Here is a 25,696-nt window from a genome sequence, read left to right as displayed (position 1 = left end):
GGTCGGCACGCGCCGAAGCATTGGCTTACAAAATTGCAAAATAAAATGACCTGTCAATGATATTACGTGAAAATTAATTTAAGCAAAACGATTAATTTCTTAGGCACCCAGGCCTCACTTGCAAGACGCACACGCGGATGGGAATAATTCACTTGCCTATAAATACAGGAATTCATTAGCGCCTACGGGGTGAGTGCCAAACACAGAGGCACACCGAGATCCTGACGTGTCATTGTCGTGGAACACTGCCGTTGATTAGGGCACCTTCTGCACACACTGTACTTGTATAAATAGCATATACACAAATACGCGATGCTGCCATGGTAATGGTTATCACACCGGACTTACAATGCAGCCGTCACCGGTTCGATTTGATTTGTCCCGACACTTCGCTCCACGTGCTCGTAGCTTCTTCAGGAATTGAAGCTCCCAGCTGCCAAGCAGCAACGCGGTAAAACCCGAAGCAAGCATCGCAGGAACTGGGGACGGATCTCGTTGAAGGCAGTGGAAGCAGAGGACGTCCGTGCGAACGGTGAAACCGATGGTGTCATTCTGGAGGCAGCGGAAATAAGAGTGACACGGCCGCAAAGCCAAGAGTTTAGACGGAGGACTTTACGGCCTGTAGCCACGTGGAACCCAGCGGCCTCCGTGGAGGCCAGAAGGGAGAGCGGAAAGACGTGGAAAAATGTGGCCGCACCTCTAAGACGCTGCACAAATGAGGTGGGGCTTAGGGGCAGAAGAAATGTTTTTTGAGCGATTTGTGGAGGCAGTTAATGGGCTTCAAGACAGACCAAAGAGAAGGTGGTACCAGTGGTAAAAGCATGGTTGTGACATCGTCCTCGGGCGAGGAAAGGAATGAGGGACCCCCTTTGTCAAATGTTCACCTCTCAGCATAGCCCGGAGCCTGAACCCCTGTGGCATGAGGGTTGCTCACAACGATGTCCAACAATTTTCCTCCACGCACGAGGGGCTTCTTCCTATGAAGCTAAACATTTTTTTCTTTTGCCAGGTAAGGCCCCACCGAGTTACGTAGCTCTTTTTCGGAAGCAACCTGGCCGTTAATGATAGCTTAACGAAGTGGTTTATCACGTGTACATTTCTAGCAGCCAAATACTCTAAACGCGTGTGTTGATTCTAATTGTGGAGGGAAAACCTGGAGGACCTGGACCAAAAATCCACGCGACCACGGGGGGAGAGACATGCAAACTCCAAATACAGGCGTTAGGGTTGGGATCGAACCCACGACCTCCTGTATACCAGGCGAGGTAGTTAACATCACGTCACCACGGCGACCCAATTCCAATCAGTTGCTAAAGAAGCTACCAGCGCGCCAAGCGAAACGTCGGACATCGTGCCGAACAACACGCGGAGACGAACTGAAAATGCAGCGGTGAGCTACGCGGCACAACCGCAGCAAGCCAGACAATGCGGCCGCCCTGACGGGAGAAAACGGTGCAAGCACTCTCCGTCTACAAACCCCAGTTCTCTCTGCTGCAATGCAGCAACATAAACAGCGTGCGCCGTGCATTACGATGGGCGCAGCAGAGGCACCCTCCCCCCCTACTCCCACCACGTTGACAACACGCGAGTGAGTTTACGCTTCGAGTGGATGCCGCAAGATGAACGTGGCTCTATGCGGCATCACCAGGATTTACGAGCGAGACATCCTAGGACCCCCCCCCCCCCCCACGTGTCTGCCTTGAGATCCACGGCTGAGAGAATTTGCACGTCACAAACGAGCCCATCCCCTCGTGAAAAGGGAACTCTCTCAACTATCCGCGGACGGATTATCCAGGTCGCGGATATAACCGTGACTCGCAAACGAATAATTGAGATGTCTTTACGAGCACTCCGGTTCAGCTGTTCGCGGCTCCTCACTCGTCGAGGGTCGGAAATATTCTGTGCCCATGGCCATGACAACACGTCGGCAAGTAACGTTTTTAAAAGACGCAGCAATGAAAACAGTCGGCACAATCGAATGTCCCCGTTCCACGCAGCCAAATACGTTCGTACCAAAATTCACGTGAATTTGGCAATTATCTGTTATTGTTTTATCCAACCTCTTCCCTCATTACCCCAGATTATGGAGAGTTGACTGTCATCAAACGTTCTGCAGCAGGACCCTCCTGAGGGAGTCTTAAGGGCCCGGTAAGATTCTGCTGGGTAAAGACTTGAATTATATTATTTATTGATGCAATAACTGGGAGCTTGGGGTGCACTCTGAGCAAGTGGATGCATGTTTGCATCTCGACTGCCATTGATTTTTATAGATTTCCATACGGGGTTTATGCCAAAGCCAGGATAGCAGTTAAGGATGTAAAAAAACAAAAAGCGCTGATGTTGCCTAACAAATATAATTGAACTGTTCACTATGCTAGCGATTCCTCTAAATGTTTTTAAAAGGTTCGCACGTATGAATGTAGGTAGAACGTCTTTCGCACCGTACATAGCCAACCGTGCTAACACGCCCCTGCAGGACATCTGGTCACAGTTGGCACACAGTTTATTCTAATGCAAGAAAATAAAAGGCAAGTAGTTTGTGTTGTTGTTTTTGCACTCTTTAATTCGGCTCAGTTTTGCTCAGCCAGGAAGACTTCCGGACTCGTCAAACAACGGTTGCTGTGGGCTTTCATGAACATCTCCGTGTGATTTATTTTTATTTTTATTAAATACGTATACGGGTGTACAGTGGGTTTTTTCAATACATTTATTTCTAAACTTGTTTGTCATTGTCACACAGAACCAGGATCACATCGTGAAGCCAAAATCCAAATAAAAACCTTTTGGCTATTTTCCCCATTCTCGATGATAGGCACAAAAGCAAGGACCTTAACCAAAAATAAGCACGACGTTTCGGGACCTTTCACCGACGCGCAAATCTGGCGCTCGATGTCACTCTGAAAGCCAAAGGGGATGGCTTTCCATGATCATTAACAGTTCACTAAATATTTGTGTCGGTTATCCAACATTTTTTATAACCACACATCTCTTTTGAAAGCCATTACCTTAGGGTGGGGGGGGGGGCGAGGTGGTGGGGGGGGCAAAACCCTAGCGTATATATATTTATATCACATTCATTGTTCATTTTAGTGCAATTTGAGGAACTTTCACGACAGTACCTGTGGGTATCGATCGTATCATGTACGACAGTGGAATTGCTGGTGAACGCATCGGGATTTCAGAGGCGCTCATAATGCATTCATAACAACTGAACTGGAATATCGCTGATAACAGTGCTTCACGATTTACGATGTCAAAACATTTCTTTGGATTGCCTTTATCAGAGAGCGATTTGTAAAATAAAAGACACCATCACGTTCGCACATAACGATCCAATATCTTGCTCAAGTAGTGAATCAGTGGAATCACAATGTGGTTATCTTCATGGTTAAATCAACAGTACGACCAATCTTGGATTATTTATTGATGTGCTACTACTACGGGTGATACAGCCGCGATAGCTGTGAGATGTGCATACAGCCACTGGATAAACATGCCTGTGAGTACTAAACGTGTCTGTGTCACGCACAGTTGTATATTTTTTAACTCCCTCTGGCTAATGAACCTTGTGACTCGTCAATGCGCCATAGCACGCGCAGGCCATACCCCACTCATGCGGAATGGGGGAAAAAAAAATGACCGTTCACGAAAGGTACTCCCGATGTTTTATGTTTACTTGGTACTCCAGTAAAGCGTTTTGAGAAGCGATATATTTTTTAATTATTTATTACATGATTGTGTCAATCAGCTGCTGGATGAAGGCCCAGGACCGGTTCAGATATCGCTCGCCACTGATGTTAACGTCGGCCAGCAATCGAACTCGGGTGATTGGGCGTAGGGCGCACAATGGCAACGTACGGTGCGAAAGAAGTTGAACGTATATACAAGCATACAATGCGTTTACCACTGTATTTATATTGCAGAATTTATACCCCAGGTAAGTTGCATTTATTGTTGGAAAATCGGCAGGAATAATTTTTTTAGCAATTTAGTACTCATAAAAACAAATGTCTGAGTATTAATGATTTATTATAAGTGTCATGTTTACCTTTCCCATAAGTACGTTGAACTTCTTTACACTCCTACCACCCCCTACTGGAAATCTCCAAACAAAGAGCTTCATGGCTCATCGGATTCCTCCTAACAGTCTAAATAAAGATTCTGATTGCGATTCTGAAGTTAAAATGCTATTGCTACTGCTGCTGCTGCGGTTGATATCTACTTTCTACCGACACACTGTGATCCCGATCACCACCAGCCTCGGTAAAACTGAAGTCGCCGCCGCCGCTGTTGTTGTGGTCGTTGTTGTTACCGACATCACAGCTGCTCGTCACCACCAGGCAACGGCATCGCCCCGTACCGCCAGCCCGCCAGCCCGCCAGCCCCGGCTCTCTCCTCTCGCCCGCCCGATGACGCTCGGCCCGGCGCCGCCGCGAGCCTCCGGCTCTAATCCTTGAGGACGAGCGGCGCCTTCACGGCGCTGGCGGCGTCGGCGCCCAGCAGCGCCTCGACGATGAAGAGCGCAAACTCGAAGCTGGTGCCGGGCCCGCGGCTCGTGATCACGTTGCCGTCGCGCTCCACGCGCGCCTCCGAGTACACGTAGTGGCCTGCGGGGCGAGAGGCACCCACCCCCCACCACCACCATTCAGGTCTTTGATTCTATTGTGTCTACTATCGGACCATTTCTTTTTTTCTCCAGTATCCCAAGATTGTGCGTGAGAACCGATTAGTTATATGAATACGTTTAACACGGAGGCTTTCGCGTCCAATATCATCCATAATGTTTTTTTTGGTTCGATCGTGTAAATATAAATGCGTAGTTAAACCCGCCACCACCCGACACAGCCAATTAGTAAGGGTTGTCACGGAAACAGAACGTGGTCAATTCGTCACTAGTACAGCACACCGGTGTGTTGGAGAGCAAAGCCACAACATTTTCAATCTGAGTACGATGTTTCGCCAGTAATTACAACTAGCCCCATCAGGTGACAGCTAGTTGTAATAACTGGTGAAATGTCAAACTCAGATTATAAATGTTGTGGACTAATCTCCAACACACCGGTGTGCTGTACTCGTAACGAATTGGCACGTTCTGTTTACGTGACAAACCTTACTAATTGGCTGTGTGGGGTGGTGGTGGGTTTAATGACACATTTATATTGACGCGATTTAACAAAAAAACTATATTATATATAAATTAGATTAGAATTTTTGTAAATTATGTGCAACTGATATGCAATGCTACTTTCAGGCTGATGGCACAGACAAAAACGGTTCGGAGACAAACCAAAAACAAGATACAAATATGATAACGAAAACCAATACAAATGGGAATTCTGAAATCAAATCATGAGCCCGAATCATAACAATTCATCCAATATCTGCGGGGAGTGGCTCATTACACGCACACAAGTAATAACCATTATTATACACATTGGGTTTTCACTTTAACCAGCGCAGCCCAGCTCTAAATGCTACAACGTGTACACGTGTGGCCACTCTTGCGGGGGCATTGCGGGTCTCCGTATCGTGCCGAGCGATACATTACTCACGCACTGGGCTGACTCCACAAGTAACTACACACGGTGCATAATCATCTCATTCACAGCCCCTTTGCGAAATCACTGATAAGCGAGGGTTCCTCTACACCACTTTGGCCGTCAGGGTTGTTTGACCGTACTTCACCGTGCTGGTCAAAGGGGGGGGGAGGGGCGGGGAACGAGGGGCAGAGCCAGTACAGCAGGACAGATATCACTCGGCCGCTAGGTTCATAATGCAGTGCGCGCCACCCATCCTCACGGGCACACAGTGCAGGTATGATGTCTATTCACTTCTGGCTGAGAGTTCAAGGAGACAATACTGAATAATTGTACAACCCTTTCGATTTAAAGCTTTCGTGACTGCAGGGATTCATATTCTTGGTTCTTTCGGTAAAGTCACGTAGAATGGAAATAATAAAATAAAATAATAAAAGAATATAATATTTTTTTCTTTTATTATGTTTTCTTTTTATCATTTTATTATTTCTATTCTACGTGACTTTACCGAAAGAACCAAGAAGATGTACAACCCTTGTCTATGCACTGCTGGATGAAGACCTCCCCAATGCGGTGTACGTTTTAAGCGCTGTTTGACCATATTTCACCACACAAAATTGGGACTCACGATTCATTACCCCCCACCCCCCTCGTTATTAATATAAATATTATGATGCAGGATTGCGACGATTCAGTGGAGTATTTTACGTGTGCGTTTTTGCTGTGCAGAATGTAGCGGTCTATAGTGGTTTCACGCGAGCCCATTCTACGCAAGGTGAAATGATCGTTAAAAAAATCGACTTTTACACAGGCGGTTTGACATATCTATCGTGAGAATCCATTTGAAAGCAATAAAATAAAATAACAATTTCGACAGATATTTTTACTCCTGGACCCCATTATACATTGCAAAATAATCCTGTGCTCCGAACTTCTAGGGGCCATTCCCCGAACTGCGAGTCGATGTCTCACAGACGCAGGAAATTCCCTTCAAGCACCTCCTCAACACGACGTGAATCTCACGGCAGTTCAATTGCGACGCAATCGGCGACAGAAATCAAATTGTACCTCCATGTATATTTACATATTCTTGGCCGCCTTTGTCTCCCTAGTGACGATGTTTACACACCGCAGCCAGGTACTCATTTGAGGTCGAGGTGATCTAGAGGAGGCCCAAGACCGGTTCGGATAATCGTCGCTGGCGTTGGCCGTGAGCGGTAAACGAACTCGGGACGCTAGCTTCGCAGCGCAGCGCGCTTACCGATGTCTCACAGAGGCAGGAAATTCCCTTCAAGCACCTTCTGCTCTCGACATAAATCTCACGACAGTTCAATCGCCACGTAATCGGCGATAGAAATCAAATTGTACCTCGATGTATATTTGCACGTAAAAAAATGTTTGGGGGGGGCGGGGAGGGTAACAAAATCAAACTCACTGTACGAGCATATTATAAGTGAAAAGACGTAAGAGACTGTGTCAATTTTTATCAGCTTGGCTGCTTCGGAGACAAACGATCAAATCTGTAGGAAGTGGAGCGTGAAGTACGCACACGTGCACACACGCTCACGTCGCCCCCACACTCACCACCCTCCATCATCTTGTCCTTGGCGAGCGGGTGAGTGGTCACCTTGCTTCCAAACGCGATGCCGTGTGCTTTTAGTGCTGTGGGGCCTGCGGAGACACACAGGAGGAGCACCCCCCCCCCCCCACCAAGGCAAAAACACTTCACTCGCACACAAAGACAAACAAAGATTCCCCGCGTAGCATTTAACAGACGGTTGGGGCAAGTGCTGTTAGTGAGCACCTAGGAAGGCTGGCACAGCACACGAGGGAGACTGGTGAGTGGCAAACACCCCACGCCCGGGCCGCCTTTGTCTCCCTAGTGGCGATGTTTACATACCGCACCCAGGTACTCATTTGAGGCTGAGTCGACCTAGGGGAGGCCCAGGACTGGTTCAGACATTCATCACTGGTGTTGGCCGTGAGCGGGAATCGAACCCGGGTCGCCAGGTTCATAGCGCAGTGCGCTAACCGCTACACTACCGCTCCCCACACGAACACACACACACGATCACACACGCACCTCGCCAGCTATGTGAACCAAGCCATCGGGTAGCACACACACACTCACACGCAATTTGTGGCTGTTTCTAATGGCTATACTGTCAAGTTACCATGTTCTCAGGGTTATAATAATAATTTCATTCGTGCAATACTTACAATTCCTCAGCAACTCAAAGCATCTTACATCAGGTCTCATTTCAAACATTCAAAGGGCAGCAACCTCATTGGCAACTGTCCCGATGCAGCACGAGGCGACCCAGCACCGGCCTGCAAGTGAGCCTTCGCGTTTGCTAGGAGGGTGCAACGACTGCTACCTCTAATCCCAATCGAGATTTTGCGGGGAATTTTTTCTCATGATATAATCATTGAATTTTAGATAGCGTCACTCATGCTAACTGCATCCACGCAACAATTGCGTCCCCACAACGGATTTGGCAAAAATGTGGACCATGACACCAGCACACGATGGCCAACTCATTTCGAATGGCGTCACGGGATCTTTAAGGGTCACCGTGAAGCAGTACCCTAACTGTTAATACACACCGCAGTATTAACCAGGGTGACCTGCCGGATTCAAACGTCCGCATAAAGCGGTGAATGCGCTGCTGCCGGGGCCACGTCGCCGCAAATCTCCGCAAGCGGTCTCTCTCTCCCAACACCGGCCCGCACTCCATCACGGCCTTTGTAAAGAGTGGTCTACTGGACGTCAGTCATGCGAAATGGGGCTCGACACATTTATAAATGTTAGCCCTCTGGGAAGGTGGCTTAGAGGTCAGAGCACCGAGATGCAGGGCGGCCGCCTGTGATTTGACGCTCAGCCCGATCGGCAAAATTACCGGACACCCAAGAAGAATCGCATTAAATTTTGTTCTTAAATTTATCGAAATTCCAGCTCTGCTAATTAAAAATGTTTTTTCTGTCATGCGGCGAACATTATTCTCAAATGCAGAGCCGGTGGGAAAGTACTGCCGAGTGCTGTGTAATGGGGTCTCACAAGCAGCCCCATGGCACCTGCTTCCGTGGGCCAATCTCTTAACATGGAGGGGTTTCGTCGCGGCTATGCGGGAAATCTGAGCGGACACTTTGTCCCGTGACGCGACACCAATCGCACAAATCAGAAAAAAATTGAAAACAGGAAAAGTAGAAATGTAGCCCCCCCCCCCCCCCTGTGCTGGACAAGGTCGATTTAGGGAAAAGTTGAAATGTGTGATTTATGTGAGTGGTCAGTCAAGACCGACTAAGACCCTTCTCTGGAGAACCCGGTTTAATCATGGGTGACTGCTCATTTGGGCGACTGCCAAATTCAATCCCAGGATCTTAATGTGCTGATTCGGTGCTCCTACAAGGCCACGGTCAGCCCCTGGAGCCACACAGTCGCTTGCATCCAATTACTTTAAAAACCACTACAGGACGCACAATTTGAAAGTGGTTTAGTTAATCACAGCGTTGCTCTGTGTTGTGTGGCTGCAGCTGAGATAGGGATAGAGCGATGAGACGTAAAAAGAGAGGCAGGTGTCAAACTCATCAGCTATGTACTTGCTGTTAGGGCAATTGATTATCTTGTGATCAACAACTGTCAATCGGTGGAGAGTAGCACTCAACCCGAGTGCTAAACATCAACAGGAAAAATATGGAACATAAAGACATCTATTCATCTTTCTGCATTAATAAATATATATTAGTTATGTCCATCAGCCCATGCGCCTTCCAAACCAACATTAAGCAGCGGCATGTGTTTAAACAAGCGAACTGTGAATGGAATTATCTCACAAACTATTTTGCCCAAACATCATACAGATCTTAGAATTTGGTATCAGTAAGCCATGCGCTCAGGATTGTAGAGGTTTATATCAGCATTTTATAGTAAGACATCTTCGGATGGATGGACACAAGAACAAGAGATATTTCCCAAACAAATTAATAAGTAGTCCTAAACATATACTCCAGAGTGTAACACTCAAGTCACTGCTGGATGAAGGCCTCCCCACACACCATGTCAGTCATGGGGGGCTGATTGACCATAGTTCCCCACGCCGGCCGGTGCGGGCTGGTCAATGGACACACGGGACTTTTTCAGATATTGCTCGCCACTGTAGGTTAGCCGTGGCCTGGAGTTGAACCCAGGTCACCGAGTTCAAAGCCCAACGAGCTCACCGCCGGTCCACCGGGTTTATATTATGTGATGAAATACCCAGTGGCTTTAAACTAAAAAACTAAACTATTTTTTATTTGAACAGGTAAGGCCCACTGAGCTATGTAGCTCTTTTTCAGTAGTGACCTGGCCACAAATGACAGCTCAACGAAGTGGCTCATCACGTATAAATTTATAGCAGCAAAGTACTCTGAAACACGCATTGTTGAATCTAAATATGGAGGGAAAAACCAAAGAAAAACACGCAAACTTCAAACATACAGCAGCAGGCATCTGGGTCGGGATGAAACCACGACCTCCTGTATACCAGGCGAGGTAGTTAACATATCCTAGCCACCACGGCACCCCTTTAAAAATCATGTCACCATGAGACACTGAAGCCAAACTTAAGTCCAAGCCATTGAGAACCGTGGACATCCGGCCTGCATGACTATCTCGCCAAGCTTTATAATTATTTTGGCTCCAACAAACATTTCCATTACAAGCTGCCTTGGTAATTCCCAGCTTGGCAGGTACCTTGGCGCATTCAGCCAGCTGCCGAAAATATTTTTTCGTAATGCTTTCACTGCAATATTTTTTACATTCTGCTGCGTATACTTAGCCAAAATTAATTCTTGTGCGTTCCAGATGGTGTAATGGCTAGCGCAACAAAAACTTGCATTCCAAAGGTCACCGGTTCGATCTCCCAGTGAGGCAGCTGAAACAACGGGCAGATTATTTACATCCCCACCACCACCCCCCCGCCTCTGTCCACCCAGAGGTCGCACGTAGGCGGGGTAAAGTTTGGGTAATGCCACGTCTTCCGAGAAGTCTCGCTTGCTAATGGAAGAGTAGGCCAAGATACTGTCTGGAGGGGCTCTCGAAGAGCTGTCCCTAGCGGAGGTGCCTCCACCAGCAGTGGCGTGGGAAAGAAATTGCAGGGCTGCGCCTTTATATTTAATCGAGTGTGCACACGACAAAAGCCATGCTGCTAGCATGCAAGCATCTAGATAATATTTATTTCGTTTATTTATATAAAAATTTTTATTGGCAACAAACACAAGATGGTGTAGCCCACACCATGCATGCTTGTTTGCCCGATTGTTGATTTTGGCTACACGGTTACCAGCTACTCATTTGAAGTTGAGTTGACGGATGAGAAGCCCACGCCAGGTTTGACACAAAATTTGTGACAGAATTGTGCTTCGTGGCACATGGTGCCAACCCAGGATCTTGGCAGAATACGCAGGACCACAATGTGGCCCACTTCAGTTTAATTACGTTCATACACAAAGATAAAGATCACCAGTGTAGCTTTTAACAGTCTGGGTGCCGCGGTGGGAGATGTTAACTACCTCGCTTGATATACAGGAGGGCGTGCGTTCGATCCCGACCCCTGACGCCTGTATATTTGGAGTTTGCGTGTTCTCTCCGTGGTCGCGTGGATTTTTCTCCAGGTCCTCCGGTTTTTCCCTCCACATTGAGCGCTTAGAGTATTTGGCTGCTATAAATGTCCACATGGTGATAAGCCACTTCGTTGGGCTATCAATTGTGGCTAGGTTGCTTCTGACAAAAAAAAAGCTCTATATAGCTCAGTGGGCTTTACCTGGTAAAATTATTTTTGTTTTTGTTTAATAGTTTAGACTGTTGGAGTAGTACCATTAGCGAGCAGCCATCAAGGCCGGCGCGGCACACAAGGGGGTTGTGGTGTGTGGCTGGACCCACACCCAACAGCCCGCCTCCCGAGTCGTGATGCTTACACACCGCAGCAGGTACTTGATAAAATGCCGAGTCGACCTACGGAAGGCTCGGGATGACTTCAGGTTTCATTTGCCACTGAAATGTTAAGCAAATCATTTGGTGACACTTCATTGGCCGTGGTGCATAAGCAGAGGGATAAGAGACAAAAATAATCGACGCATTTTCTTCGCAACTTTGGCTTTAACAGGAAAAAAATATATTATATGAGACGTTTCCATCCATGGCCCTTCTTCAAAGCACATAGAGGGCTGAGGTTGGCATCTTTGAGCTTATTGCAATGTTATTTGTGGCTGACAATTAATTACACCAAGGTCGCCGGTTTTCGTAGTACAGCACGCTAACCGTTGCTCCACTGGTTCCCACACATTCATACTTGCACACGAGCAGACACTCAGCACATGCATGGCGTGCGTGTGTGTGTGCGAGACGTCATTACCTGCACAGATGGCAGCGATAAGTCCCTTCCTGTCCATCTGGGCTTGCAGAACCGATTTAACCGCCGCCGACTGCACACCACAAACTTAGTTTGCATCAACTCTCATCACCACCACCGCCGCCATCATCATCATCAATGTCACCGTCATGATTGTCACCATCATTGCCCAATCACATAAGACGCGCGTGTGTGTATTGTTAATTTATTTCAATGAGGCCTGTTACTGGTAGGAACCTCCTGGTTACACCAGCCCACAGGGGATTATTGTGTCCGTCCGTTCGTCGTGCTGGGTGGGGAGGGAGGGGCTGGATGGGGAGGGGAGGGTGGGGAGGGGCTGGGTGGGGAGGGGCTGGGTGGGGGATGAGAGGGGTGGGGCTGGGTGGGGAGGGGCTGGTCACCCCGTGGTCCCCTTATAAAACTCAACGTTTAACCGACTCATGCCGGCTTGTGCCCGCCCTCACAGTCGGGCATATTTGCGGAATACACCACGCCGCCGTTGACCCTGGCCATTCACCGAGCAACCCAACGTTCCTACCAGCTCCCTCCGCAGGAATGTGTTATTAAACGTGTAAGCGATTGCTTCGTAACATTGCATCTGTGTTGGGCATCAACCCTCCATTATGAGGATGACACGAGATGGAAAAAATTGGTTCATGTGACCTCGCCCCCCCTGCCCCCGTAGCAACTATAATTGCTCCCATTTACTACAATTAATATAAAGAATACATTTTGGAATAAAATCGTGCACTCTAATTGGGATAATGAATCAAACCGTGGCGGGCGGGGGGGAAATCGTTACATGGCTCGTGCGGTGTGCAAAGATTTTGCAACGGGAGAGACAAAAAGCGAAAATGAGGCGCATGCAAGCGGTTGTTTGACTCCCGTCGCTCCCTCTCACCTCGGCGAGATTCTGAGCGCCCAGGTTTCCCCCTGGCAGCACCACGACGTCATAGGGACCCTGCGGCAGCACAGCGACACAGAATCAACGGGCGGGTGACGACAGTCCATCGGGACGTCTGTGCAACAACATCTCATTCGAGCGAGACGCACTCACACCAATGATCAAAATCAGAAGTTTATTTCCCGAGTGAAGCCCATTTGAGCTGAGAAGTTATTTTTCAAGGGCGACTTGGCCGTAGAGACATCAAAGCATGAAAAAACCTAATTGTGTTGTGAAATGACATTCGCACATACAATTTTTGTGATTTTAAATTAAGACAGAGATGGCAGTATGGAGATGCCAAGAGACGAAACTAGGCGGGGTTCCAAAACTTTGGGCAAGCCACATTATATTCCTGTGGTTCCACCAGCATGATGAGATGAAGACATTTTCATTTTTGACTTTCATAAAAATTAAGGTACACCACCCTGTGTAAAAAAGAAAAACGGCCATGGAAGATGCCTTCACAGAACTACTTCTGAAGGCACTTCCAATGAATCTCTTTATCCACACGAGGGGGCACGCATTATACATGCCCAACAAAGAGTGTTTGTATTCTTGGTTCTTTCGGTAAAGTCACGTAGAAGGGAAATAATAAAATAATAAAAATAAAACATCATAAAATTCTCACGACGTTTCGGCCACAACGCAAGCAGCCGTCCTCAGGTGAAGAACAGAGCTGTCGGAAAGACAGTATCCTAATGAACACTGCTAAGCTTGGCAGCGTATTTTAAGTTGGGTGGGAGGAGGAGAGCGCCTTGACAAAGGAATTTACATATCAACAGGTGAATTTAGCATGTTGATGACAAATGCAAAAAATGCAGAAAAAAAAGAGTGTTTGCCGCGTGATTTTGAGGGTGTTCCAGACTACAGGGACAGTAGAGTAGTAGGCGCTACCTTCCATTGAGCACGTATGAAAATATGTGTACAGTCGAGTAAAATGGAAAAGGGAGAGGTAGGAAGGGGCGGTTCCAATGGAGGAATCGCAACGAATCTGGCCAGATTCAGGCTATCCCAGTCGTTAGCAACCAAAATAAGAGCGTTTTTTTTTTATTTGGTAATATTTCAAGAGCCGCCAATGCATGTGAATGAGACGGTCCTTATAAAATAAATTCCCCTGCACCGCCAATTAACACGTTTGGCTTCGTACGGTGCGAAAGAAGTTCAACATATGTTACGAAGCGGTCCTTGGAGAGCTGCGTGCAGCTCTGGAGCTGCAGGTTGCTGACCCCTGGGCAATCCGATTCTTTAAATAATCGAATATTCTCCAATGATTACTCAACGAAATTGGATAAAATTAAACGTTGGAAAATAAACGTTTCACCTCTGTTCCAACATGTGCTGCTGGATGGGAGGTGACGGACGGGGCTTGGTGACATCGCCGGCATCAATAGCCGCGTCACGCTGGGCGGAACTTATGAGGGGGTTTCCCACCTTCAGCGGGGCAGGATGTGGGGGCGGCCATCATTTGTGAAGGGGCCCAATTAACGGACCACAACCTTTGTATTGATAAAGCATCGCAAATCGACTCATCGTTCCAGCTCGACAGCTAGCGCACCGGCCGACACGGCCCGGGCTTGCGTGGCGCTCCCAACGGAAGGCCACGGGTGACGATGGAAATCAAGTGAAGAACATGGTGGGAACAGAGAGAAAGCACCTCGGCCGTTGCCTTCTCCAGGCTGGTGTCCGGACAGATGACGACATCACGGCTGCACTGCACCGGCTCGGGCCCCGTCAGCCCGGCCAGCGTTACCTTAATCTGACACAAAGGGGAGGGGGGGGAGAGGAAAGTGTTACGGTCGATCATCGATTATCCGGCGAGCAATTATCCGGTTTCCAACATTATCCGGCGGTCCCGGGTCGATCTGGCGAAACCGGCAAAAACGCTCCGAAGGCTGTACCAGTGCGGCGATCGCCAGAACAAATGTTGTTGAAACAAGAGCGTAGCACGTACATCACCCCATGTAGAGTCTTTGATATTGCAGTGATAAGTACGGTACAGTAAATACAGTTACTTTTTACAGTAGGATACGTTTTCGTCTATTTGTATCTTTATTTATATCAATTTCACACAGCAAACAAATTAAAAACACAAAAAAAACCATATACACGTCTAAAAACATAATGCTACGCAAGAATGTGCAAACATTTTCTATTTTAAATAATTACGTGATTATCTGCCGTTTTTAAAAATCTGGCGCCCCCGAAACCGCCGGATAATATAATCGATGATCTACTGTAATTTGATCATTTTTCGTTTCAGTCGTAGTCTTAAGTCTCGTTGACGACATCCTGTGGAATTTCACTCACGTCTTAAAGTCTGCGTGTTTCATTTTAAAGGGATCAAAAAAGTTTGTTAAACAACCTTGATTATTAAACGTTGGCGTTAATTGCCAAGGAATATCTTCCCCACACCTTCGATTAGCACGATTGGCTACGTATGGATGCGAAACAAGTTCAACACACATACATACAACAATGTTACCAGGTCAACCAATGGGTGAGCTCAGTGAAGCATGTCATATGCATATGTAGCCAATTACCAGGTTTGGTTTCCTGCAGCCTCCAATAGCCCGTTACTCATTTATCTTAAGACTGCATTTTCATTGGCGGCACGTAGTCGTAGTCATCGTCGCACTCGATGATTTTTATTCACTCAAATTCACCGTTGAAAAAAATGCAGAACGCTTAGTTAACAAATATTTCCCTCATCAAATTGGTTTACGTAATTAACAGTGGCGAGGGGAGGGAGGAGGGTCAAGGGGGGAGAAGAGCGGAAAAGGGCACGTGAGGGCAGTGGCATTCCGCTAGCGCTCAGAATAACACACGTCAGTGCTGAGCTGGCTCCACCGACCTCATGACAGCGTGCTGCTTGGAGAATGAATTCCTACTTTGAGGGCGGCGCTAGTGGTGGCGATGGAACCTAATTTTAGTCAGCGGGGTGTGAGCGAGGTCTTGTAAGAGGCGGATGCATAGAGCAAGGAAGAGCGTAGCAAGTGGATTTTTTTCAGGAAGCAATGCATTTCAGGAGAAATGTTGAGCTTTTTTTAAATTGTCACTTTTCCCACAATTTTATCCAGACTGCATGAGACAAAGTCTCGATGCGGATCTCTCGCAAAGCTGGGCAACCCTTCATGTCAGAGAACGGCCCGCGGAAGCGGATATCACAGAGCTACCTCCGAAATCCCTTCAGGTGCCCTCTGGTCCGCACAGTCGAGAGCGGGAAAACTTTTCCACCCGCTCTGCATATGCGAGTGAGGTTCGCCACATGTCAAATGGATATTTAATTCCCTGAGAAGGAATTTAGTCAATTTAAGTGGCGATGTAAATGCTATGTGTTGGTTTTTGGGGCAGGCATGAGTGACTTCAGAGTCGTAGGTTCCAGACCCTGACGCCTCTATATTTGGAGCTTGCATGTCTCTCCCCATGGTCGCGTACATTTTTTCCCGGGTCCTCCAGTTTTTAGAAACATGCGTTTACATCATTTAAATGATTTTGCTGCTATACATTTCCACTTGATAAGCCACTTCTTTGAGCTATCATTTGTGGCCAGGTAGCTTATGAAAAAGAAGCCAATAGCTCAGTGGGCTTTACCTCGTAAGTTTAGTTTTATTTAACTCACCCATACTGGACATCTGTGAAAAAGAGCTTCATAGCTCATCGGATTCCTCCAGTTTAAATAAGGATTTTGATTTGTCCTATACTTTGCACTCTCATCGTGTTTTTGCACTGTTTGTCATTGTAACGTTCTGACCTGTCCCAACTGGACATCTGTGAAAAAGAGCTTTATAGCTCATCGGATTTATCCAGGGTAAATAAATATTCGGATCCCGATTTTGAGATGATTGACCCAGCCCACGTCTCTCGAATCTCTCTCCCTCCTTCCCTACACCGCCTCTCTCGTCGCCACTCGGCTATCTCACGCCACCCACTGGCCACCCTCACGCAACTCCCGAACAGAGATCCGCGAAGGATTTCAAAATGTTTTTGGGGGGGGGGGGGGGGGCGAGAGCATTGGACCGGCTAAATGTCACAGCCATATCGTCTCGGGGTTTTTTTTTGTACGTGTATATAAAAATAGCACTTACATCGCTCTAAAAATATAGCGTGGGGTTGGCTGCGCAGTGTGGGCGAGAAGTCCTTGAACCCCTTGACCAACTATCCTATCCTATATGCAAGTATATATACAAGGTCGGGTCTCTTGGAATTTCTCTTCACTTGATACAGCAATCGTGCTGTGACGGTTCCACCTGAAGACGGAAGCTTGTGTTGCCTCCGAAACGTCGTGATTTTTATTTTACTTTTATTAATTTTCATTTTATTTTTTACCTACGTGACTTTACCGAAAAAACCTAAGAGTATGAATTCTTGCAGTCACGAAAGCCTCAAATCTAGAACTATCCTAAACTAAAATCCTGCTTTTTATTTTACCAGGCACTGCCCCATTGGGTAACACTGTAATAGCTCTTTTTCAGAAGCGCCCTGGCTCTCACAAATGATAGCTCAACGAAATTGCTTATCATAACGTGGAAATGTATAGCAGCCAAAACACTCTTAAAAACGCGTGATGTTGCTGATAAATGTGGAGGGGAAAAAACCGGAGGACCTGGAGAAAAATCCACACGACCACGGGGAGAGACAGAGAGACACGCAAACTCCAAATATATCCGTAGGTAAAAAATGAAATTAAAAATTAATAAAAATAAAATAAAAATCACGACGTTTCGGAGGCAACACAAGTCTCCGTCATCAGGTGGGACCGTCACAGCCAGATTTGCTGCATCAAGTGATTTGCTTCATCAAGTGAAATGCAACAAATCTGGCTGTGACGGTCCCACCTGATGACGGAGACTTGTGTTGCCTCCGAAACGTCGTGATTTTTATTTTATTTGTATAAATTTTTATTTCATTTTTTACCTACGTGACTTTACCGAAAGAACTAAGAGTATGAATCCTTGCAGTCACGAAAGCTTCAAATCTAGAATCCAAATATAGCCTTAGACCGGGCGAGGCAGTGAACGTCTCGCCACCGTGCAGTAACAATGAACACATTTTAAGACGAGGTTATTGACGCTTCTCGTCAGTTCCTGCTGCGATTCTCAATAACCCATCGGCCGTCATCAACCCACTGCTGGACGAAGGGCTGCCCAATTCCGCCGTCAGCTGATTTATTTTGTTGCAAAAAAGTCAGTCCTGGACGAAATGCGCTCAAACGGCAGCCTCTCTTAAAACGCACGCCGCTTAAGCGTCGCGCTGCATTGCAACGTTTCGTTAATGCAAGTTTTTTTTTTGTTAAACTTACAAAAATTGTTTTAAAAAAAATCGTGGGCCGATCTACCCGCGAGGCAACAATCGCCCGCCGGCGTCCCCCGCGCCTCGCCCCGCGGAGTTTCTAGGCGACCCCGAGGCCTCCCCATAGGCCGTAGATTGGCAATTCGCAAGCGGGTACAATCGCGTCGTTGCCCGCCGCGCTTTGTAACATGTCAACAGCGCAACAATGCAACAAACACAACGGTGAGAGAGGGAGGGTGTTTACCCCGGCTCGCCGCAGCACGTCTGTCGGAATGACGGTCTCCATCTCCTCAGCTCCCTTCGCCAGTATCACGAGCGCTCGCTTCGTCGCCATTGCTGAGGCGTGCAGTGCAGCCGACCGATCGATTCGATTCGAGTTGCACACGAATCGGTGTCAAAGTCTTTGTGTGACAGTGAATATCAAAGTCTCTGTGTGACAGTGAATATCAAAGTCTTTGTGTGACAGTGAATATCAAAGTCTCTGTGTGACAGTGAATGTCAAAGTCTCTGTGTGACAGTGAATATCAAAGTCTTTGTGTGACAGTGAATATCAAAGTCTCTGTGTGACAGTGAATGTCAAAGTCTCTGTGTGACAGTGAATATCAAAGTCTCTGTGTGACACTGAATATCAAAGTCTCTGTGTGACAGTGAATATCAAAGTCTATGTGTGACAGTGAATGTCAAAGTCTCTGTGTGACAGTGAATATCAAAGTCTCTGTGTGACAGTGAATATCAAAGTCTCTGTGTGACAGTGAATATCAAAGTCTCTGTGTGACACTGAATATCAAAGTCTCTGTGTGACAGTGAATATCAAAGTCTCTGTGTGACACTGAATATCAAAGTCTCTGTGTGACACTGAATATCAAAGTCTCTGTGTGACACTGAATATCAAAGTCTCTGTGTGACAGTGAATATCAAAGTCTCTGTGTGTCAGTGAATATCAAAGTCTCTGTGTGACAGTGAATATCAAAGTCTCTGTGTGACACTGAATATCAAAGTCTCTGTGTGACAGTGAATGTCAAAGTCTCTGTGTGTCAGTAAATTTCAAAGTCTCTGTGTGTCAGTGAATATCAAAGTCTCTGTGTGTCAGTGAATATCAAAGTCTCTGTGTGCCAGTGAATATCAAAGTCTCTGTGTGCCAGTGAATATCAAAGTCTCTGTGTGTCAGTGAAAATCAAAGTCTTTGTGTGTCAGTGAATATCAGTCTCTGTGTGTCACTGAATATCAAAGTCTCTGTGTGTCAGTGAATATCAAAGTCTCTGCGTGTCACTGAATATCAAAGTCTCTGTGTCAGTGAATATCAAAGTCTCTGTGTGTCAGTGAATATCAAAGTCTCTGTGTCACTGAATATCAAAGTCTCTGTGTCACTGAATATCAAAGTCTCTGTGTGTCAGTGAATATCAAAGTCTCTGCGTGTCACTGAATATCAAAGTCTCTGTGTCAGTGAATATCAAAGTATCTGTGTGTCAGTGAATATCAAAGTCTCTGTGTGTCAGTGAATATCAAAGTCTCTGTGTGTCAGTAAATATCAAAGTCTCTGTGTGTCAGTGAATATCAAAGTTTCTGCGTGTCAGTGAATATCAAAGTCTCTGCGTGTCAGTGAATATCAAAGTATATGTGTGTCAGTGAATATCAAAGTCTCTGTGTGTCAGTGAATATCAAAGTCTCTGCGTGTCAGTGAATATCAAAGTCTCTGTGTGTCAGTGAATATCAAAGTCTCTGCGTGTCAGTGAATATCAAAGTCTCTGTGTAACAGTGAATATCAAAGTATCTGTGTGTCAGTGAATATCAAAGTCTCTGCGTGTCAGTGAATATCAAAGTCTCTGTGTAACAGTGAATATCAAAGTCTCTGTGTAACAGTGAATATCAAAGTCTCTGCGTGTCAGTGAATATCAAAGTCTCTGCGTGTCAGTGAATATCAAAGTCTCTGTGTAACAGTGAATATCAAAGTATCTGCGTGTCAGTGAATATCAAAGTCTCTGTGTAACAGTGAATATCAAAGTATCTGCGTATCAGTGAATATCAAAGTCTCTGCGTGTCAGTGAATATCAAAGTCTCTGTGTAACAGTGAATATCAAAGTCTCTGCGTGTCAGTGAATATCAAAGTCTCTGTGTGTCAGTGAATATCAAAGTCTCTGCGTGTCAGTGAATATCAAAGTCTCTGTGTGTCAGTGAATATCAAAGTCTCTGCGTGTCAGTGAATATCAAAGTCTCTGTGTCAGTGGATATCAAAGTCTCTGTGTGTCAGTGAATATCAAAGTCTCTGTGTCACTGAATATCAAAGTCTTTGTGTGACAGTGAATATCAAAGTCTCTGTGTGACAGTGAATATCAAAGTCTTTGTGTGACAGTGAATATCAAAGTCTCTGTGTGACAGTGAATGTCAAAGTCTCTGTGTGACAGTGAATATCAAAGTCTTTGTGTGACAGTGAATATCAAAGTCTCTGTGTGACAGTGAATGTCAAAGTCTCTGTGTGACAGTGAATATCAAAGTCTCTGTGTGACACTGAATATCAAAGTCTCTGTGTGACAGTGAATATCAAAGTCTCTGTGTGACAGTGAATGTCAAAGTCTCTGTGTGACAGTGAATATCAAAGTCTCTGTGTGACAGTGAATATCAAAGTCTCTGTGTGACAGTGAATATCAAAGTCTCTGTGTGACACTGAATATCAAAGTCTCTGTGTGACAGTGAATATCAAAGTCTCTGTGTGACACTGAATATCAAAGTCTCTGTGTGACACTGAATATCAAAGTCTCTGTGTGACACTGAATATCAAAGTCTCTGTGTGACAGTGAATATCAAAGTCTCTGTGTGTCAGTGAATATCAAAGTCTCTGTGTGACAGTGAATATCAAAGTCTCTGTGTGACACTGAATATCAAAGTCTCTGTGTGACAGTGAATGTCAAAGTCTCTGTGTGTCAGTAAATTTCAAAGTCTCTGTGTGTCAGTGAATATCAAAGTCTCTGTGTGTCAGTGAATATCAAAGTCTCTGTGTGCCAGTGAATATCAAAGTCTCTGTGTGCCAGTGAATATCAAAGTCTCTGTGTGTCAGTGAAAATCAAAGTCTTTGTGTGTCAGTGAATATCAAAGGGGGGCTGGGTGAGGAGGGAAGGGTGGGGAGGGGCTGGGTAGGGAGGGGCTGGGTGGGGAGGGTGGGACTGGGTGGGGGGTGGGGCTGGGTGGGGAGAGGCTGGTCACCCCGTGGTGCCCTTATAAAACTCAACGTTTAACCTACTCACGCCGGCTTGTGCCCGCCCTCACAGTCGGGCATATTTGCGGAATACACCACGCCGCCGTTGACCCTGGCCATTGACCGAGCAACCCAACGTTCCTACCAGCTCCCTCCGCAGGAATGTGTTTAAAATGTCAAAGTCTCTCTATGTCAGTGAAGTGTTTAAAATGTCAAAGTCTCTGTGTCAGTTAAGTGTTTAAGTGTCAACGTCTCTGTGTCAATGAAACGTGTAAAATGTGAAAGTCTCTGCTTAAAATGTTAAAGTCTCTGTGTCAATAAAACGTTTAAGTGTCAAACTCTCCGTTTCAAATGTCAAAATCTCCATGTCAATCTTGATTTGAAGTTTTCGTGACTGCAGGAATCCATACTCTTTGGTTCTTCATACTCTTTAGAAGGGAAATAATAAAATAATAAAAATACAACATAATAAAATAATTCTCACGACGTTTCGGCCACAACGCAAGCAGCCGTCCTCAGGTGAAGACCAGGTCTGTCGTTGTGGCCGAAACGTCGTGAGAATTATTTTATTATGTTTAATTTTTATTATTTTATTATTTCCCTTCTACGTGACTTTACCGAAAGAACCAAGAAGATATTCGCCACCGTTTTAGACCCGCGCGCGCGCGCGACATTAAACACACGTGAGTTTGGAACACTCAAATTGGCTTAGTTTTAATTTAATCTCGCAAACGCAAAACGAGCTTATTACATTGATAAATTGTCCCGCATAGCAACACTGCTACAGAAGCACCAGGGGTCACACGGGAAGCACCTCTGGCATAACGCGAGCACCTGGATTAGTACAGCAACAACAACAACTACCAAAATAGAGGGGTTATTTTGGATTAGATCGCGTAAATATAAATGTGTCCTTCAAACCCGCCACCACCCGACACAGCCAATTCGTAAGGTTTGTCACGTAAAAACTAAATGTGCCAATTCGTTACCAGTTCAGCACACCGATGTGTTGGAGAGTAAACCCACTTCAACGTTTACCATTCGAGAACGGTGACGTTTCGCCGATAATTACAACAACCAGCATCATCAGGAGACATCCATAATTAGCGGGTTCTAGATTTGAAGCTTTAGTGACTGCAAGGATTCATATTCTTAGGTTTTTACCGAAAAAACCTAAGAATACATAATTAGCGGCTTCAATTATACATTTATTTTTACGTGATCCCACCCCCCAAAAAACCTCTATTGTGGATAATATTGGTCGCGAAACCCTACATGTTAAGCAACAACAACAACAAAACTCCCCAAGCCGGACTCGAGCAAGCCAAATTTTGGGCGACGTCGGAAAACCCAGTAAGCATGAAAAGTTGGGGACAATGTTGAGCCGATGTTGAGCCACCGTTTGACCAACAGATCCCACCACATGCCCAACCGCTGGCCACCACGTTGCAATATTCGCATTTAAATAAAAGAAAACGCTCGGTAGTATTTTTGTAGCTCAACGCTAATCACTTGTAGGACATTCAAAATGAGTTTTTTTCATCTCAAAAGAAATTTCAGAGAGCTATCCCCGCCCGTTGTGAATAACTTAACAGTTGACGTGCACGTTTTGATCCCGAGCTATAAATGAATGTTGCTAGAAAAATCAAATAAAAATCCTCGCCAACACCCCCCCCCCACACCCACCCCAATTTAGTCCGGCTTGGAGATCTGCCACAGGACCTGGCTTATAACATCACACAGGCATCTCAGCCGGGTGATAACACACACACACCTGGATTGCGACACACGAACGCGGCTCATGACTTTGGGCACGCGGATTACAGCATTAACATTTGGATTACAAGAGGCACGTTCACCTGAGTTATGACACAAACGATTTCATCATTTCCAATCGAAGAGGTATGACGATCACAATTATTCGCTCACAGCACAGGGCAATCAACGAATCACTTCGAAGTACTCCGAGGTCAAGAGTCATTTCCCCGGGGGTGATTGGGATTTTTGCCAGTGCAGCCCCCACGCTTTGGAACTTTTGCCTTTGCTATGAAGACATTCAGAATCGTTGGATATATTTAAGTCTGTCTTTGAAAACTCACCTCTTTAAACCTGGCCTTTAACCCCCCTAGTTCTGGCCATTAACCATGGTTCTGTTTTCCTACTTTCCAATCTTGAACGCATTGGGTTCTACGGATGAAATGCATCTTAAAAATGAAGATAATAATGATAATTATTATTACGTAAATATCCACTATTAATCCAGGCAAAGGCGCAGCTCTGCAATTGCTTGCTCACGTCACTGCTAGCGGAAGGGGCCACCACTCAAGAGGGAGCTCTAGAGAGTCCTCCTTTGGCCTACTCTTCCACACAGGTCAGACTTCTCGGAATAGGTGGAGAGTATCCACACTTTGACCCCACCACCCTCGACATTGCCGAACGACTTCGCCGTGGTGCACGAATTATTTATTTATTTAATTGCCGGGTGGGCAGAGGCAGGTGGGAGGGTAGTGAGGAAGCTTGCACCTGATGATGATTGCTTGTGTTGCAGTCGAAACGTCGTGATATTTGTTTTATTTTTTTATTTTTATTTTTTTATTTCCCTACGTGACTTTACCGAAATAAACAAGAATATGAATCCCTGCAGTCACGAAAGCTTTAAATCGAAACTTGCACCGTTTGTTTCAACTGCCACGCCAGGAGATAGAACCGGCGGCCTCTTTCATTTCAAGTCCAGCACGGTCACCATCGCACCACGGCAACAGCAGCAGCAGCGGCACACTCCAGGTTTATGAACGATTCGTGCAACATTATATTCTGTTACATTTTGGCTAACGGAGCAAACACAATTTTATAAACGTGACAGAACAACAACACAAAAACCCCACAAGAAACAATACAAACGAGACGGTAAAAACATTTTAAAGCAAGAATCAATCCTTCATGTGAAATCACGTGTGCCGAATAGCGACAATCCGTAGACTCGCTGGGGAGCGTAAATTGTTAGGAGCCTCACTCCATCATGGAACGTGTTTAAATCTGGCTTCTTATCCGACCTTCATTGCATCTTCAACTTGATTACTGCAACTCTCTCTCCTGCGGCATCCTAAAACCCCTCATCTCAAAACTCCGGATGATCTCAATTGCTGCCTCCGAGTGACCGCTCATGGAGGAGATGAAATCAACGGCGATGCGAGTGCTCGGAGTTTGCTGTATTTCGAACTTTGGCTCGTTATGATGAAACATGAGGACGCAAAGACGAGCCCGGCCAGGCCGGCGGTCCACCCGTGGCTTCAGGACGAGGAGGGTCACCATGCCAGCCACGGGGTCTTCAAGTCTCGGTGTGCGTGACGTGTGCAGGGTGGACTCGCTGAGGAAAGTGAAATGCGCTGGCAGTGGCATCGTCAGTTCTTTATCACCCAGAGACCCACAGACTCACATCGAGACCCACAGACTCACATCGAGACCCACAGACTCACATCGAGACCTACAGACTCACATCGAGACCCAGAGACTCATAATGAGACCCACAGACTCACATAAAGACGGAATATACTTGCACAGAGACCCATAGACTCACAGAAACCGAAGGACTCACATAGGGACACATAGACTCATAGAGACCCATAGACTCACATAGAAACCCATAGACTCACACAGAGACTCATAGACACCCATAGAATCACAGAGAGACCGAAGCTAAAACCGAAACCCATGTACTCACACAAAGACCCACAGATCCATAGCCACACGGAGACTAACATAGAGACCCAATGCTGGTGCACCACCAAAGACAAAGACCCCCCGTATAGCCTTAACAGACTGTTGGGGCAAGTGCTGTTAGCGAGCACTGGTGCACCACCACCACCACCATTTGCGTTTCCATTATCAGCGAATCCACCTGCATGCGTCAGCACCCGACGCTGTAACAACGCGAGGCGGAGTGAGTTGCCTGCTGCTCAGGCTGCAGTCCCCAGGGGCCACCGATGTCAGACGCGGGCGAGCAACCCCCGTGCCGTCTGGCAACGCCCGTGCATCGCACCCTGCGCATCGTAACACCGCCTCCGACAAATTGAAACCCATTCCTCCTACGGAGGGAGCTGGTATGAACGTCGGGTTGCTCGGTCAATGGCCAGGGTCAACGGCGGCGTGGTGTATTCCGCAAATATGCCCGACTGTGAGGGCGGGCACAAGCCGGCGTGAGTAGGTTAAACGTTGAGTTTTATAAGGGCACCACGGGGTGACCAGCCCCTCCCCACCCAGCTGCCCACTCCTCCTACCCCCCACCCAGCCCCTTCCCACCCAGCCCCTCCCCACCCTCCCCACCCAGCCCCTTCCCACCCTCCCC

The 25,696-nt window shown here is 46.5% G+C and overlaps 1 protein-coding gene across 1 annotated transcript; it reads right to left on the bottom strand.

Moving 5' to 3' along the window:
- Positions 1-2,684: 2,684 nt before the first annotated feature.
- PARK7 (Parkinsonism associated deglycase) lies at positions 2,685-18,550 on the bottom strand. Its single transcript, XM_061567920.1, has 6 exons — positions 18,406-18,550; positions 14,527-14,628; positions 12,828-12,887; positions 11,930-11,999; positions 7,122-7,208; positions 2,685-4,607 (listed from the first exon to the last, which is right to left on the bottom strand). Exons 1-6 carry the CDS (start codon positions 18,493-18,495, stop codon positions 4,447-4,449), a joined length of 570 nt encoding a protein of 189 aa, XP_061423904.1. The 5' UTR covers positions 18,496-18,550; the 3' UTR covers positions 2,685-4,446.
- Between the last annotated feature and the right edge of the window lie 7,146 nt (positions 18,551-25,696).

Source organism: Lethenteron reissneri, chromosome 40 (assembly GCF_015708825.2).
Source record: "Lethenteron reissneri isolate LAM-NWPU_2019-01 chromosome 40, ASM1570882v1, whole genome shotgun sequence".
NCBI classification, from domain to species: Eukaryota; Metazoa; Chordata; class Hyperoartia; order Petromyzontiformes; family Petromyzontidae; genus Lethenteron; species Lethenteron reissneri.
This window is presented reverse-complemented; position numbering and strand designations above follow the sequence as displayed.

Coding starts and splice junctions, on each gene's coding strand:
- PARK7 (XM_061567920.1), bottom strand. CDS start 18,495: ATGGCGACGAAGCGAGCGCTCGTGATACTGGCGAAGGGAGCTGAGGAG. Junction 12,000..12,827: donor GCGCTCAGAATCTCGCCGAG/GTGAGAGGGAGC, acceptor TGTGGTGTGCAG/TCGGCGGCGGTTAAATCGGT. Junction 7,209..11,929: donor TATCGCTGCCATCTGTGCAG/GTAATGACGTCT, acceptor GTGTCTCCGCAG/GCCCCACAGCACTAAAAGCA.